At 34.3% G+C, this 19,008-nt stretch overlaps 1 protein-coding gene and 1 non-coding gene across 2 annotated transcripts; both read left to right on the forward strand.

Annotated features, from left to right (window-relative positions):
- The first annotated feature begins 1,434 nt into the window (after nucleotides 1-1,434).
- Nucleotides 1,435-1,541, forward strand: LOC132301896 (small nucleolar RNA R71). The gene has a single exon (XR_009480668.1). It is a non-coding gene; the product is annotated as a small nucleolar RNA R71 (small nucleolar RNA).
- A 12,837-nt stretch (nucleotides 1,542-14,378) lies between these two features.
- LOC132300096 (importin subunit alpha-4-like) lies at nucleotides 14,379-17,634 on the forward strand. Its single transcript, XM_059797038.1, has 10 exons — nucleotides 14,379-14,641; nucleotides 14,974-15,070; nucleotides 15,143-15,234; nucleotides 15,304-15,435; nucleotides 15,539-15,724; nucleotides 15,865-16,022; nucleotides 16,143-16,284; nucleotides 16,689-16,817; nucleotides 16,911-17,038; nucleotides 17,137-17,634. Exons 1-10 carry the CDS (start codon nucleotides 14,483-14,485, stop codon nucleotides 17,411-17,413), a joined length of 1,500 nt encoding a protein of 499 aa, XP_059653021.1. The 5' UTR covers nucleotides 14,379-14,482; the 3' UTR covers nucleotides 17,414-17,634.
- Nucleotides 17,635-19,008: the final 1,374 nt, after the last annotated feature.

Genomic DNA, 19,008 nt, shown 5'->3' on the forward strand with positions numbered 1-19,008 from the left:
TAAACTTAGGAGGAGTGTTAGACAGAATGATGGAACTCACTTGTTCTGTTAAAAGCACTTTCTTAAGGTCCCTTCCCTTGCTCTTCCTCTTTTGTGTGCACAAGTCCTTCAAGAACTTTGCATAAGGTGGACTTTGCCTAATTGCATCTAGAAGAGGAAGATTGATTTTTACTTGTTTAAACACTTCCATCATATCATGAATTTTCCCTTCTTGTCTCCCAAATGATGAAGTCTCTCTCAAAGCTTAAGGAAATGGAGCTTTTGGCTCATAAGGCTTCTCTAATTGGGGAGATTGTGATGAAGATGACGAAATGTCCATTTTGGAACCACTAGCATCCAAAGAAATAGGAATAGGATTTGGAATGGGACGGATGCTACCACTTGGTTGCTTCAGTTCATTATCCTCCTTAGGTACCTCTACCTTATTATCCACTTTCCTACCACTCCTCAAGGTAGTAATTGCTTGAACTTGCTCATTTCCAGAAAATTCTGATGAAGGACTTGCTTGCGCCATAAATTACCCCTTAGGATTGGTCTCAGTTTGACTAGGCAACTTACCTCTCTCTCACACATTTAAAGAATTAGCTAATTGCCCAATTTGAGCTTCAAGCTTTGCAATTGATTGAGAGTGAGAATGAAACAATTGATTATCTTTTCGAAGATCACCTAAGGCTTGTAAGACCTTGTCCTCAAAAGCAGAACTTTTAGGAAGCGCTTGATTTGGATTAGAGTAAGATTGAGAATTTGATACTTGAGGTTGAGAATAGGATTAAGAATTTAATGCTTGAGGTTGAGAGTATTGATTCACATTCTGAGGATAGAATAAAGGACGGTAACCTTGAGAATTCTGATTTTAATTTTGGAGATGTGGGGGAACATACTTTGTTTGGTAACCTTGATTTTGAGGAGGGTTTGCACTGTCTCCTTGATTTCTCCATGCAAAGTTAGGATGATTTTTCCACCCCGGATTGTAAGTATTGGAATAAGGGTTATTCCCTTGATGAATGAAAGCTACATTTACTTGTTCTTGAGACTCACTTGGTATGACTTGTCCAAGAGGGCAATTTGAAGTATGGTGAGTGTAACTAGAACAAGTCATGCACATTTCATTGGAAGGATGAGAATAAGATTGAATTGCCGGACCTTGATTCAAAAGGAATTTATTAAATCTTTGAGTAAGATTTTTGACCTCGGCGGCAATTTCCATGGAAGAGTCTATTTGATTTAGAGCTTTCTTGCCTCCCATATTTGCTAAGTGACCACCCCTAGAAGATGAAGATCTATGCATTGAGTTTTCACTCATTTTTTTCGAAAAGAAACCAAATTTCATCTTCATTTCTTTCTATGTAGCTTCCGCCACAAGAAGCATCAATAATGCCTTTATTAGCATCGGATAAACTTGAAAAGAAACATTGAACTAATTGCCACTTAAGAATGTCATGATGTGGACACTTCCGTAGCAAGTCATTCAAACGTTCCCATGCTTCATGAAGGGGTTCTCCTTCTTGTTGTTTAAATTCACGAATGGAAGTTCTCATGGCATCGGTTCGACTTGCAGGGTAATACTTCTTTAGGAACTCTTGTTGCAATTGTGCCTAAGAGGTGATTGTATTTGGCCGCAAGTTGTTAAACCAATATTTAGCTTTATCCCGAAGAGTGAAAGGGAAAAACTTCATTTTTAGGATTTCTTCCGGAACATCCGTGATTTTCACGGTGGAACAAACTTCCAAGAACTCATCTAAATGTTTATAAGGCTCTTCATTGCTCAACCCATAGAAAATGGGGCACATGTTAATGATGGAAGCCTTAATCTCATAATGATGAGCACGGAAATTTGGTAATTGAATGCAAGTGGGTGCATTATATTGATTTGGAGTGTAACGATCCCTAAGGACCATTGGAGGATTGAGAGGAGGATATAGCATTTGACCTTGTTGATGATATGCCATTTGACCTTGTTGAGGGTATGCCATTTGAACATATTGTTGTTGTTGCTCACCAATTGGGGGAACAACATTTGGCCTTGGCATCCCTAAATTAGGTTGTTGCACCACATGATTAACTGGTTGTGGCATTCCCAAGGGTGGACGCACACCTTGAGGATCCACAATATGAACTTATGGTGGGTGGTGCACACCATTATGATCCACATGACCAAGATCTACAATGGGATCTTCAATTGGATCTATTGGGTCTTCCATTAAAGGTGATGGAAGATCAAAATTTGAAAGATTAAGATGACTAGCCTTAGTACTACTTCTTAAACGTCGAAGAAAAATTTCGAGATTTTGATTTACAGGAGCAAGAGGACGATTTAGTGATCTACGACCATGCATGCACTAGAATAAGTCACCACACCAACATTTCAAAATTTCAACCTTCACATACGATGTTCCCAAACTCCTAAATAATATCAATGCACTTAAAACAAATAAATGCCTCCACACGGGCCGATGCCTTCTACAAGAAGGTATGCTTAGACTTAAAAATAAAACAATTCAATTTAAGCCTCCAATTGGGCTGTCCAAAGCATGCAAGATAGTAAACAATTAAGCACAAAAATTAAAGAGAAACTTACAAATGGTCCTTAAGCAACTTCAAATTTTTTTTTTTTTTAATTGCTTCCAAATCCAGCGTTTGCTCCACTTTGCTTCAAGTACCTAATTGACAAATCAAATGAGAAAATAAAAATTAAAATGACTTAAAAGTAAACAATCAATAAAGAACTAATGTCTAATTCAATTCTTTTAAAAACCGTTAGATCCCCGGCAACGGCGCCAAAACTATGGTGCGATCGAGCGTGCGCACAAAATAATGCACAACACTTTAGGTTTAGAAATAATGTCAAGTAGACACCATATTTTAAAATTTATAAAACCACTAAACACTTATATTATGGAGTCTGAAGTGAGCAGGGAACGTCCCAAGAGATCTAAACAATTATAGGTTTTTCAGAATTGAATTTTACTTTAGTGCTTATGTGATTACTAAAAAGGTTTGGTTTTGTGATTAGACTAATTTTAAACTTAATAATACAAATAAAGAGTAGAGTATAAAAGATTGGAAAGAGACTTAGTGTGATACCCCCGGATTTTCGGATGCGGGTTGGCCAGGCCCACGCCCGATTACCCGAGGATATCAAACAAATTAGCAATAATCGAACACAGAATATAATTAAGATAAACATGAGTAAATAAAAATTCGTTGGAAAGAAACTAAATGCAAATCCTTTATTGAAAACTTCAGAATAAATCTTATAAATAAGAACTAGTCTGTTACATCCAACTTCTCCAATTATAATATAACTCGGGAATCCATCTGGTGGACCCCTAAACAAAAGCCAATACTGGAAAGCGAACAACTAAAAAGAATTCCACTGCTAAACCATGAAGAACCCCCTACATCGTCGGTAGAATGAGTAGTCATCTCTGCTCGCCACGAACAAGCTCTAAGACCTGGAACCGTCCGTTACCTGAAAAATAATAGTGGGTCAGGCTCACGAACAAGTTCTATCCTAACTACAATCCAAACAGAGACCCGATACGCAGATACATCCTAGACGTCTCAAACATATCTATATAGTCCGTAATAGATAAACATATATCCACACTACAGGACTCTCACCAACAATGCTGAGGGTCTCAACCTGAATAGAAGGTAACATGCAATACGCACCTGAGTGGGCATGACTACCTAAGCCTAACAGGGTATACTTCAACCAACATAGCTAGCTACGCATCCTACTGCATATACGCACCCTAACCGTCGACTATGAGACTCAAACTCAAATCGCGGTACCATAATTTATATATATAAATTTCCATCCAAACCAATGTAGTGCCGCTCAACTGATTTGTTGCCATGACACGACATAAAATTAGGATTTATTGTTTTAATTAAACCCATATCCATTCTAGGTGATACATGCACCCTAACCGTTGACTTTAAGACTAATGCTCTTGTCACGGTAACATAATAATATATTTAAAATCCATTCGCATTCATCCATAAGAAATTCAGTAAGTCGTTCAGCTTATTCAACTGCACAGACTTAAGTATTTAGGGTGGATTCTGTTTTAATCATCCGAACCCTTATTCCAGTATAGGTAGGACTTTAGCAACTGGTGCTGTCCAAACCTAGTATGACACCGTCCCATACCGGTTCATACAATCCTCCATATCCATGTAATTGACAGAACATATAATAATTCAGCAATTAAATCCACGATCATGTAACAATTATAGACTATTAATAATAGTTCAGCAATTAATATCCAAAAACAAATCCATTTATGTAATTAAACAAGACAAAGTTTAGTAACTCATTAAGTTAAAATCCAGCATCCATCCTGTTAATTGACAGAAAATATAAATATAATTCCTCAATTAATTCCAGGCCAAGCATTGAATTAGATTTATAAAGCCTAAGTACTGGTTCAGCAATTTAAATCCAAATCCTAACCCAAATAATTGCAGTGTAATGCTTAATATTAGAGCAATTGTAATTCAAATCTTACATCCATGTATTGCAGAAAAGAATTTAATATCTTAACCAATAATGTCCAAACTATACATAGTCCAAACTTGTTAATTAAATGGTCCTAGCATGCCACCAAAAATTAAGATTTATAATTATAATAATATTTCGTTAAATTGCTAAAGTTTACTTAAGCAATTAAGCTCATTCCATCCGTTAACCGCCTGTACTGTTATATACTTTTCTACGGTTAAATTCATGAGTACTAAGACCTTAATTTATTAAAGATAGCATGGTATAATGTTTAGAATCCATGTTCCAACTCTTTTTAATTTTTGGACACAGTTTGCACAGTTAAATCCTTTCGATCCGCTAAATCCGTAAACTGCCTGCGACTTGCCTTATATTTTCCTACGGTTTAAAACATTAACATATAGTTAAATTAATGCACCCTAAGGCTTAAAAACTCCATGAATTAATTTTTAAAAACCTTTCCCTAACTCAACACAGTTCAGAAAGTCTAATTTGAACTCAAACAGTGCCAAAAATATTAAACAATGCGTTAAAACTAACCACAGAACATAAAAGAAAAGTGGAGCCGGCTCTAGACAAGTTGAGCAGGCTCCAAAACACTTTGGAGCCGGCTCCTATACTCTTGGAGCCGGCTCAATGAAGGGGGAGCCGGCTCCCAACTTCCTGGAGCCGGCTCTCACCTTATTTGAGAGCTCCGTTCCCTTTTTTGCTCTGGCACCGACCCTCTGCTTCATCTCTGGCATATTTCTACCATTCAGTTGATTTATAAAACTGATTCTAAGGGTTCTAGGAGTATCCAGTAACATCTTAAACATTAGTTACACTGGTGGGCATCATTGAAAAATCTTAGAACACTTACCAAATAGAATATGCTTAAAGACTAACACTGAAACTCAATAAGCACAAACTGAAACAGATTAAATTGCAACACATAATTAAATAGGATAAAACTGACCCCATGAGTTTTATATAACCCAAGTAGCACTCCCCTATTTTATATTCAATGGTTGCAAACAAATACAGAGATTAAACGTGCTACCGATTTAGCATGCGTATAGATTTAATAGTGAAACCAAACTTAAAAATAAAATGATTTCAGTTTAATTTCAACCCCTATAGATAATTAATTTATCATATACTAAGTATGCATGATCCGTTTAATACCCTAGAGAACAGCTATGAATGCACAGAACACAAGCCAAAGGGAGAGAGATAGAATAGAACTTGCCTCTGTAACTTTAGTTTGCCGTCCTCTGTCCAGACTTTCCGGTGACCTCTTGACTATCATCCACTCCATTGTTGCCCTAGGTTCAACTCATGAGCAGCATCCCTTCCTTCTCTCCTTGGTTCAGCCTTAATTCTTGGCCAAAACCCTCGTCTCCTTCTCTGTTTTCCTCACCATCTCTCTCTGTTCCCTCTCTGTTCTCTGTCAATTATATTGTACGTGTATAAGGTTTCCACCCTTTGAAGACCATAGCAGTATATATATATATAAGCCCCAAGAAACCCTAAACCCAAATCCTAATCCACGATGGAAAACTTAATTCTAGTCGGCGTGAGATGTACCAAACTCAAACCCTAATTAACATTACAATTTAATTCATTTATAATTTAAACCTAATTAGCTCCTTTAACTCCATAAATAAAATCACACAGCATTTAAACCGAACCTAACACAATCATAGAAAAATAAAACACAATCAAACTAAATAGAATAATTAATCCAATAAGGCAACTTCAAATACAAAATTTAAATTTAAATCAAATGAAAAAAAAAAAATAATAATAAAACAATTAAGCACCTAGCCACATAAATACCAAAAATAATTAAAATAAATAACAAAAATAATAAAATAAATATTAAAATTCCAATTATAACCCTTACAAAATTAGGGGTATTACACTTAGGGTGTAGGATTCACCACTAAGCACATTCCTTAACTCACTCACTTTCAACTAATTGGGGAAATAATTAAATGTAATTCTAATGTAGTTAATACTTGCAAAGAAAAGTATGAAGCATCAATTTCAAGCTTGAATTGCATACCTAATGACAAATAAATTAAGTGTAATGCAATTCACCAATCCAAAGAATGGTCCATCAATTCAAGTTACAATTCTAGCTTACATTAATTTAGAAGATAATGCAATTGTGACAAAAAGTATAGAATTCAAACATAAGTATGGATGGTCTACTTATCTAATAATTGAATTGCAATTAAATTAATTAATCTTAAATTAAACTAATTAAACATGAATTTAAAACTAATTAGACAATAAATTAACCTAAACATGTAGTGCCATCCATCAAATAAAAGTAATTTTTCATCAATTTGAACACGATTACAACTAATTAACCACATGCATAGACATCACAAGAATCAATTTACAAGGAATTCAAGTGTATAATTTGTTTATTCATCAATAACACATAAGACAACATGAGATTAATACGAATAAACAATTGAAGGAATTAAATCATGTTATTCAAGCCTATACATCAATTACATAAATAAATCCCCAAAAAGTATGAAAACAGAGAGAGAATAGGTTACATGCTTAGGGTTTATCCAACCCTAAGTAGGAGAATTAGCCACTCATGGTTGATGGAGTTGAAGACAGAACAATCTCCATCCTTGGATTCATCATCTCTGAGCTTCTTCTCAAAACCCTAGCCTGTTCTTGCTTTTTCTCCTCTTTCCCGTGTTTTTCCAAAGAGAAAAAAAATACGATACAGAATAATAATTAATTCACTTAATAATTCTAATAATATTCACCTAAATAAAATAAATACTAACACAAATCTAATGGCTCACTGGGCCTTAAGTAACAACCCTATTAAAGCTAATAGTTCACAAAATAAGCCCAAACAATAAAAAAAATCTGTAATATTGCCAAGTCCTGGGGGATCGATCCCCCACCCTGGGGGATCGATCCCCCCAAAAGTTGGAAATTTCCTTTAAGCCTTATTTAGCTCCATTTTGGCTCCGGGCTAATTGGTTTGCTTCTTTATCTTTGGGAACATCATCAAAGGCCCGAGATTGACCGTTTTCGAAGAATAAACACACTATACGAGCAATGGGCTACGACCTCTTTTTGTCATTTTCTAAACTTGTTCTGAATATCTTTGCTTGACTCCAAAAAGGCTTTAATGGACCGTTCTTAGCTCATTTTAACTTTATTGCCCTGAAATACACATAAACATAAATTAGGACTAAACACATGAAATTAAGATAGATGCAAAGACTGAAATACCCTAACTTAGGTGCTGAAATGTGCAACATTTAAGCACTTATCAGCAATCCAAAAAAGGGTTCGTGTATGATGACAATGGCCAAATCCTAACTGTCACCACCATGTGTTATTCTGAACATGGTGAGTTCATCCACTGTGAAGGTTGATGTATGTCTCAATTTACACATGAGGGGAATCTTGACTAGTTCTAGGACCTATAAAAGGTAGTACCAACTCACTAAGATGCCAAACAGTCCTTAAAGGATTATTGTAAAGACCAATTCTATAATGTTTCCAATTTTTATCATTTTTTATTTTCTAGAATTTTTTGATTTTTCGAGGGCATTTGCATCTTTTCACGTGTTGCGTGCTAGACACCGTGGGGTGTGCTTGGAGTGTCAGAGAGTTATTTGGGGCATTTTCTTGAGTTCTGGACTCTTTGAAATGTAATGGTTGTCATTTTTGCATTTTTTCGTTTTCCAGACCGGACGGTCCCGTGTGGGACCTGCTACCATAATTGTTGCATACGGGGATTTTAGTTGGGTCCATTTGCATCTCATATATTTTATTTAATGTGTTTATGTGAGTTTTATATGGTTGTGTGCATATATATAATTTTGTGGTGAAAAAATTAGAAGGAAAATAAAAGAAAAAGAAAAAAAAATGGTGGGACCCACCATAATTGCTTTTATTGGCCAAAAGGCTATTATTTGGTCACACCTTATCTCTCTCTCTCGATTTGGTTCTCTCTCTCTCTCCTTTCTATTTTCTATTTTTTTTTTTTTTCTTTTGCAAAATTCAAGCTTCAATTTCTCTTTCATTCCTTGGAGTTTTTGGGTGTCATTTGCGGCAAATCGAAGAGCTCGGTGAAATCTTCAAGTTAATGTGAGCAATTTCAGCTTTTGGCCACTCTTAAGAATTCTGAAAATTTGAAACCATTTGAGGATTTTCTACAAAATTGAGGTAGGGGTGTTCTAATACCCATTTCGTTGAGCTTTGTGAGTAAATCTCTTTTAATTGATGTACAAGCATGCTTATATTGTGCTAAATTCTTGAGATGTAATTTATATATTGTATACATGATTTTTTTTATTTTGTAGAAAGTGTGTGATTATGTTGTAGTCTTTTTGTTGAGATGATACATGCTTAAATGGTGTTAATTTAAGCCTTATGTATTTAAGTTGTTGGATTTGCAAATTGAAAGTATGTAAAATGCCATGAATTCAAAATGTAAGAATGTGATATTGTGTGGAAATTCATATTTTAAACATGTCTAATTGATGTGGATGATATGTACGAAATTTTTATATTGTCATAGCATTGAAGGAATTGCATAATTCATGCATTACCATTGGGAAAGTAAAGGGAAAAGTTTATTTTGAAAATAAATGAAATTATTTTTAGGAAAATATTTTCAAAGGTGTTTGCGAAAACCGGATGCCTAAGAGGCGTCTAGTGGTCTGTGTTGTTAGTGTAGTCTAGAATAGAGTATGGTTGAGTTAACTAGGCCGGATGCGACGTCTTGGAGGTGTCTTGTGGTCGTAGATAGTTAGTCAACCCTCTATTCATGATGCCTTGGGTCGGATTGCACTAACCGTTTGCAAGTTGAAACGGTATTGTTTCAGAAATGGGGAGCGACATTGCATGGCATGGCATTGCGTTGGCATACATTGTATATTTGGTGGTTAGACGATTTGCATATATATTTGTTGATATCACCGTTGCTTTACTTGCTTTCCCCGAGGCATGATCCCATTGTATTATATTCCTTATATGGATTCATGGGGTCGTAAGATGCATGTCTTAGACACTTCCTACTGAGCTGTGGCTCACCCCATTTTATTATTAACATTTTTCATGATATGAAAGGGAAGTGGCGGACGACGCTCCTCTACAGTTTTTTTGACGAGTTAGTGGACTGTTTTGACATATTTTGTAGCTATGATCCCATTATTATTTTTATTTTTATCATTATGTATTGACATAGGAAAGGACGGTAGTGTCCTTAGTTGACCTCGGGTTCGGATAAGGAACCAGTTAGCGATACGGACCATCGGGCTCGGGTCGTTACAAATTTGGTATCAAAGCCTGAGGTTCGAAAACTAATAGGACGACGGGTAGAGGCCGACCTAGGGTTGTGTGGAAGGTGGATTGCATTGTTTATGTGTTAAAGTGTTTTTTACCTGAGAAACATGTTTACTTGCTTAATTGCTAATGTGTTTACGGTTTTAAAAGGCATGCTTATTTGCTAATGGTGGGTAGACACAGGGGCTACTTGTAATGTTTGCTCAGAAAAGAAGATGTTCATTAGTTATGAAGCTATAGATCATGGAGTACAACTCTACATGGGAAACTCTTTTACTGCAAAGGTTGAAAGACAAGGAAAAATTAAGCTGCTGATGACCTCGGGGAAAGAGATCACTCTGAATAATGTGCTGCATGTACCAAACATCAGGAAGAACTCGGTCTTTGGATCACTCCTAAGAAAGAAATGATTCAAGCTGGTACTTGTATCTGATAAATTTGTGCTTACTAAGAATGGGGTGTATGTGGGCAAATGGTACCTTATTGATGGATTATTCAAATTCAATGTAATAACTGTTGTACCCAAATCTATTAATAAAATAAAGCAAATGTTTCTTCGTATATGATTGAGTCATCTGATGTGTGGCATGGAAGGTTAGAACATGTTAATTATGATACGATTCATAGATTAATTAACATGGATTCTATACTTAAATTTAGTATTGATTTAAATAAAAAATGTCAAACATGCGTATAAGCAAAATTGACTAGAACCTCATTTCATTCTATAGAGAGAAGTACTGAACCTCTAGCATTAATTCATAGTGATATATATGACTTTAAATCTATGCCAACCAGAGGTGGGAAAAAGTATTTCGTTACTTTTATTGATGATTGTACAAGATACTGTTATGTATACTAGTTAAGAAACAAAGATGAAGCCTTGGAAATGTTTAAACATTACAAGAATGAGGTTGAGAATCAACTTGACAAAAAGATAAAGGTGTTTAGAAGTGATAGAGGTGGTAAATACGAAGCACCATTCGCTGACATTTGCTCAGAACATGGTATTATTCACCAAACTACCGCACCTTATTCACCTCAACAAAATGGTGTTGTTGAACGCAAAAATCGTACCCTAAAAGAAATGATGAATGCTATGTTGATAAGTTCTGGTTTAATTCAGAATTTGTGGGGGAAAGCTTTGCTTTTTGCTAATTATGTTTTCAACAATATACCTCAAAAGAAAACAAATGTGACACCTTATGAATTATGGAAATGTCAAAAACCTTCATATAAAAGTGTGGGGGTGTCTAGCTAAGGTTGCGGTTCCTACTCCAAAGAAAGTTAAGATAGGACCAAAAACCTTTGATGGTAATTTTATAGGCTATACACAGAATAATAATGTATATTGTTTCCTTGTGCATAAATCAAACATTCCTGATATCCATGTCAATACAATTATTGAGTCAATAATGCTTATTTCTTTGAGGATATATTTCCATGTTAAAATCCTCTTAAAAGAAATCATGATATTGCTAATAGTAATATACAATATACTATAGACCAAGAGTCTATAGATGATGAAAATAAGGAAGAACCTAGACGTAGTAAAAGAGGTAGAACGTTTAAGTCATTTGGTCTGATTTTTTGACATATATATTGGAGAATGAGCCACAAAACTATAAGGAAGTTATGTGTTTTCCTGAAGCTTCTTTATGGAAAGAAGCCATAAATAGTGAAATTGAATCCATCATGCAAAATCATACTTGGGAGCTAGTGGATCTTCCTCCTAGTACTAAACCTTTAGGGTATAAGTGGATTTTCAAGAGGAAGATGAAGCATGATGGTTTAATTGATAAATATAAAGCCTGACTTGTTGCTAAGGGATATAGGCAAAAGGAGGCTTGAATTATTTTGATACATATTCACCAGTCACAAGAATAACATCCATTAGATTGTTATTAGCTATTGCAGCATTGCAAAATTTAGAAATACATTAAATTGTTGCTAAGATTGTATTCTTGAATGGTGAATTAGAGGAGGAAATTTATATGGAACAAACTGAAGGTTTTATAGTTCCAGGAAAAGAAAAGAAGGTGTGCAAGCTTGTAAAATCCTTATAAGGATTGAAACAAACACCTAAATAATGGCATGAAAAATTTGACAAGGTGATGTTTATAAATGGTTTTAAAATTAATGAGTGTGATAAATGTGTTTATGTGAAAAACACTCAAAATGGATTTATCGTTGTGTGCCTATATGTGGATGATATGCTAGTAATGGGTAGTAATGATGTTATAATCAAAATTACTAAAAAGATGTTGACCAAAAATTTTGATATAAAATATTTAGGCATAGCTGATGTCATACTAGGAATCAAGATTTCTAGAGTATCAGATGGTTTAGTATTATCTCAATCTCATTATATTGGAAAAATATTAGAAAAGTTTAATAAAGAAGATAGTAGTCTTGTAAAGGCTCATGTTGATGTAAATCTTCATTTATCTAAAAATACTGGTCCTAACATATCACAACTTGAGTATTTATGCATTATAGGAAGCTTAATGTATTTGATGAATTGCACACGACCAGACATAGTATACTCAGTTAATAAATTGAGTAGATATACAAGTAATCCAGGAAATAACCATTGGACTGCAATAATTAGGGTTCTAAGGTATTAAAGATATACCATAAGTTATGGATTACATTATTCTAGATATCCAGCAGTACTTGAAGGATACTGTGATGCTAATTGGATATCAGATACGAAGGATTCTAAATCCACAAGTGGTTATGTCTTTACTATTGGAGAAGGTGTCATATCTTGAAAATCTTCAAAACAAACTTGTATTGCCAAATCCACTATGGAATCTGAATTTATTGCTTTGGATAAAGCTAGTGAAAAAGCTGAGTGGCTTCGTAATTTCTTAGAAGATATTCCAAATTGGCCTAAACCTGTGCCCGCTATATGTATACATTGCGATAGTCAATCAGCAATTGGAAGGGCACAAAGTAATATATATAACGGTAAGTCTCGACAAATACGTCGACGACATAATACCATTAGACAATTACTCTCAAGTGGGATAATCTCAATAGATTATATCGGGTCAAAAGATAATTTAGCGGATCCGTTTACAAAAGGTTTGACAAGAGAGCAAGTGTATAGTTCATCGAGGGGAATGGGATTAAAGCCGAAAGCTAACGAGTCATCTTAGTTGACTGGAGATCCCAAGATCTAGGTTCAAAGGGATAACAGAAATTCTAAATGGCTCACCAGAAGCACTGGAAAGATTTAATCTTCTACCCATTTCTATAATGAGATAGTGTTACCTACAACGATAAGTAAGATAAACTATGCTTTTAATGACTCTTATACCTTAAAAATTCAAGTGGGGTATAGTAGGATATTCTTAATAAGAAATCATCTATATGAGTGTAAAGTGGGGCCGCTTCTATGAGAACTTCTAAGGCTAAGTTTTCTAGAGCGCTCATGAAATACCAGGAGTTGTTTAGGGCCATATGAACACAACCGTGAGAACCGATTTTGTGCGAGAAGGAACTGTGTGTTTGCTATTGTTTTAGTTTACATCAAAGGCTGAATAGTTCAAGACATCATGTTCACTGGTTAGCCAGTAATTCCATAGTAATACACTAGGGAAGGTTCAAGGCCAAAAGCTACCGATCCCGATGCAGTTACCTTCTAATAGTACTCTCTTTAGTGTCTGTATCTTTTTCATTTGCAATTGATGCTAATTTCCATTCATGTGGGGGATTGTTGGAAACGGAGTATACAAAACAGAAACTTTGGATGAAATTGCTAAGAATTTTATGTGAATCTATAAACGAAAGCGTTCGGTATATTTATTTTCTCAAATTCGTTTCTGGGTGAATGAGAAATTAGTTTCAAAGTGTGGTGTCTTGATAAGTCTAAATGGGTATGCAAAATGTGGGAAGTGTTTGTCCTACATAGAAAAAAATGTTGAAACCAATTGAAGTTTAAATAAGCTAAGTTTAGGATTTGGGCTTGGGCTTGGGCCTGGGCCTGGGCCTAATTGTAAAGTCCGGATTATTCTTTTTACTAAATGGAATTTTGGATTGGGCCTATTTTTTGGCTGAACTTATTTAAATGGGTTTTACAAATGAATGGGTTTCAGTTCCCAGTGCCATTTCTCCCATGCTTTTTCACTTGTTTATATAAAAAAAATGTTACAATTGTTGTGCTGATTTTCTTGCTTGATTTGCTCGGTCATGACTACCATTCTTTTGGTAATGGTTAGTGTGACTCAATTGAATTTAACTAACCTACTAAAGATTTATGAATCAAAACCATTTAATAATTTCTTTCTAAATGGAATTAGAATGTCTTCCATTTTGGCCTTTGACTTGCAGGATTTTGAATAGCCGGTTATGTGTAAATAATAATAATAATTATTATTATTATTATTGCAGTTAATGTGCTACACACTTATCAAAATAGGTCATGCCAATCACTGTTGCATTTTTTTAATCTATTTCCCAAAAAAGAAAGAATTTAATCTATTTTATATATGCCACGAACTTAGAACAAGTGCTAGTTTTAATTAAACGATTGTTTATTTAAAACCTTCAAAAACCCTAGCCAAACCTTTTCTTACGCCTCTCTAGTTTTCCTCACCATCCTTCTAAAACCCTAGCTACCATACTTTTTCTTACGCCTCTCTCACAATGTCGTTCAGACAATACAAGTCACTCGTTCCGGGAAGTTATGTAAGTCGACGGAAATCTGAAATGACGGACTTGAGGAAGAAAGAACGAGAATCTACCTTGCAGAAGAAACGCCAGCAGGGGCACTCCATTTTGGAGTATAATGAGATCCAGAAGAAGGTATCTCTTGTTTGTTTGTTTGTTTGTTTTTTTTTTTTGTTTTTGTTTTAATATATTATGATTAGAATTTGAAGAGGTTAGAGTCTATGCTAAATGCGAACCCTATATATATACACATAAATATATTTTGATAAATGCTATTACTAATTGGTATATTGGATCTGATTGATATTCTTGAAATGCCATTAGAGTCTATGTTGTTGAATTGTTGTACATTGGAATTATTGAAATTCAATTATTAATTATATCAATTTAAAATGTTAAATATATATAAGCAATTGTGCGAAATTTAATAACAGCCTGTTTGTGGAAATATTCGGTTTCTGTTGCAGTTGGAACAGCTACCTACAATGATTTCAGGGGTTTTGTCTAATGATCCCGATCGGCAGCTTCAGATGACTGCTAAATTGAAGGAACTCTTGACAGAAGGTGAGAGTTTGTGCATATGAAGTTTAGTGTTTTATGATTTGAAGATCAATCTTAACCTTAGCTTTTTATCAGAATTCTATCCTCCAATCGAACAAGTCATCAAGTCTGGTGTTCTTCCATATTTTGTCAAGTTTCTTGGGATGAAAGACCATCCACAACTTCAGGTACAACATGTTATGTCTAAGATGAAAGTCTTTTAGTTTTATTCTTTATGTTCACAATGTTTTCTATAGTTTGAGGCGGCTTGGTGCCTCACAAACATTGCGGCGGGCACATCCGAGCATACAAAGGTGGTAATTGCTCACGGGGCCATCCCTGTTTTTATTGAATTACTAGAATCTCCTAGATATGACATCCGGGAGCAGGTACATAACTGTTCTTGGTTTTTTTTCTTACTTTTAGTTTTAGCTTATAGTTTTGCATTTGCGATATAAATTAATAATGGGTGTGTGGTTCGTTTCATTGTAGGCCATTTGGGCTTTAGGAAATATAGCTGCAGATTTGCCTGGAACTCGCGACAAGATCCTAAACCAAAATGCAATGGGTCCATTATTGGCGCAATTTTATGGACAGACTAAGCCTTCAATGCTGAGAAGTGCTACATGGACACTTGCTAATCTTTGTGGGGGCAAACCCCAACCAGCATTTGATAAGGTGGTTCTCTCTGACCTGCTGTTTCGAATTTTCTCCCATGTTTTTAGGTACTTGCATGTCAGATACGTGCTGCTTGAGTATAGTTGATCCAATTAAGCATTTTTTTATATTTCTGGTTTTTATGTTTTAAAATATTGCAGACACAAGAGGCACTGCCAATTCGTCTCATTCAGTTGGCAGATATAGAGGTGTTGCAGGAAGCGTGTCGAGCTATCGCTTACCTCTCCAACGGCACACATGATGACATACAAACGGTTGTGGATTCGGGAGTGATCCCCAAGCTCGTCGAGCTTTTGGAGTGAGGATTTTATTTAATTTTATATGGTTTTTGGGTACTTTGGTTTATGGAATTTTTAGTCTTTTCTGGTAGTTGTTATGCATACTAAGACTAACATTTTCTTTGTTTCGGAATTTTCAGTCACCCTTCTTCGCCGTCGGTGATCTTTCTTGCTCTTCGTACCATTGGAAATATTGCAACTGGAAATGAGAAACAAATGCAAGTGATATTATATTTCCATGCTAAACATATTACTGTGGAGCATAACCAAGTCTTTCTTGCGGTAACATATACTTTCGAGTCATAATCCTTTTATTGGCTCTTCTCTGCACCAACTGAAGCACAGAATGGAGTTGCTGAACGACTCTGAATAGACTGAAGTAGAGCTTGATGGATGGACAATTTTATCATGTTATTGTTTCATGTCTTAACTAATTAGGTTTAGGTGTTTGAGCTAGTTAGGTTTACTGCAAGTCAGGAGTAATATCAGTGGTCATAATGTACATTTGGGTTATTGGTTACTACTGATTGAGGTGTTGAATAGCACCATTTATTATAGCTCAATCAACAGTTTGGTCAAGTGCCTAAAAATAAAAATGAATACATCAATTAAAGTGAATACATTAATTTTTATGATTGGTGAAGTTTTCATTCGAAGGTGCTTGACTATACTTTCACTTCCTCTAGTTTATCATCGACCAACGCGTATTACGTCATCTTCTTCTTCTGTTGACAAATGAGTCCGAGACCAACATTAAGAGGGAAGCTTGTTGGACCATCTCCAACATCACTACCGGCAACATGGAGCAGATTCAGGTACTGGTTGTTTATAAGAAACTGTTCTGTTTTGTGATTTCTAATTGTTAGTTATTTTATGTATAGTTTATGGATGATTTTGAAATTCTGCAGGCTGTAATTAATGCTGGCATAATTGATCCTCTGGTCCGTCTGCTTCAAAATGCACAGTTTGATATCAAGAAAGAGGCTGTTTGGGCAATCTCAAATGCTACTTTTGCTGCCAGTTGGTCACAAATGAGGTATGATATTCTTTTTATGTTTAGATTTTGTTTACAGTTCTTAATGGTATATATCGAACATTTCAATACAAATGAATAATTATATTTGTTTCTGATAGATACCTAGTGGATGGAGGATGTATCAAGCCATTGTGCGATCTTCTAACTTGTTCTGACCCGAGGATTGTGTCTGCCTGCTTGAAAGGGCTAGAAAACATCTTGAAGGTTGGAGAAGATGAGAAGAACATGGGTCTTACTGGAGGGGTCAATCACTATGCTGAAATGATTGAAGAAGCTGAGGGGCTGGATAAGATAGAGTCTGTCCAAAATCATAACGATGAGGAGATTTACAAGGAGGTACTAATGATTCTTACCAAATATTGGGATGCAGATTGAAGTTCAGTTTAGTCTGTAACGTAAAACTGTGAAGGAGTAGATAATGGGTGGATAGAGGACATATAACATGAACAGCTTGAGCATTCATATTAATGTTTTTATTTTTATTTTTATTTTTATTTTTTTTTAATGGAAAAGGAATATGGTTATTCCATGTTTACTAAATACATTTTCTTTATGTTAAATGTTAGGCTATTGAGTATTTTTAGATCACACCAAAAGTTGAAGACTTCACATTTATACAAGCCTTTTCATTCACATCATACCAAAAGGAAATATATTTATATATACATGGAATAACCATATTCCTTTTCCATTAAAAAAAATAAAAATAAAAATAAAAACATTAATATGAATGCTCAAGCTGTTCATGTTATGTGTCCTCTATCCACCCATTATCTACTCCTTCACAGTTTTACGTTACAGACTAAACTATATATATATATATATATATATATATATATATATTAGCTTTGGTGTTTCGGTGTTTCGGAATTGAAATTGGAGGAAACTGATTTCCTTCAAGTGAATTTTAAAACAAAAATTCCCAGCTTTCAATTCGAACTTCAGTTCTTTCTTAGTAGCCTCTTATCACCTCCATCAAAATGGCCAACACTGACAACATCATCTATTTTGTATTTACACTTTTTTAGTCTCTTGTCAGCTTGGACTTAATTGGCCCAAAATTTTTTTGGGGGTAAGGTATACAGGCCCAAAGGCCGAATCTCTCTTTTTCAAGTCTCTCTCTCTCTATATTTATACAGTAATAGTGAATTTTTGGTTGTTGCTGGGCCAGGAAAGAATCATCAAATTGGGGCCCACAGAAGCCCATGCTTTAAGACCTCTGATTTGCAGATTATATAATAGGTCCTTGAATTATGTTTGAATTTGCAAATGAACTATATTTTGTACATAAAACAATTTTAACTATCACATTTTATTGCAACATACCCTAAGAACTATACTATATTTCATTAAATGACCATAATGCCCTTCTTATTGAATTACATTTAATATATTTCTCTTATCTAAATAAATTATGAAAAAATTCATATTAGTTTGATGAGATATTTTTCATTAAATTTGTATAAATTTAACTTTATTTTTTTTAATTAATTATTTAAATTAAAAAAATTATTTAATTTTTAAAATTTTTAATGAATATATCACATGAAATGAAGGTATTTTTTTCAAAAGTATTTTATTAAATTTTCATCAATATATTGTATGAAAAAAATGATTTTTTTTTTTTTTTTTTTTTTTTTTTTACGATAAAATGTTTAAATTGGTTGTAATACGTTTTATTATAAAAAATAAAGTTTTCATAATAAGTTAATCAATTTAGAAAATAATAGTTACAAATCTATTTATCTATTTTTTTTCATTTTTATAATAAATTGATACTAAAAATAAAATCAAGGTAAATAGTATAATTAATATTTACATAAGAGAAAATATAATAAAAATAATTTAATAAGAAATGAAAATTTTAATGAGAAATGATAAAATAGTCTTTTGTGATAAATTTGTCCTTAATTATAACAAATCAATAGTTCAGTGGGGCGATTTTTAATTCAGAAGAGTTATTTGCAAAT

This window comes from Cornus florida, unplaced genomic scaffold (genome assembly GCF_030987335.1).
Source record: "Cornus florida cultivar Cherokee Brave unplaced genomic scaffold, ASM3098733v1 CherokeeBrave_3.0.0_Hap2_Chr03, whole genome shotgun sequence".
Lineage (NCBI taxonomy): Eukaryota > Viridiplantae > Streptophyta > Magnoliopsida > Cornales > Cornaceae > Cornus > Cornus florida.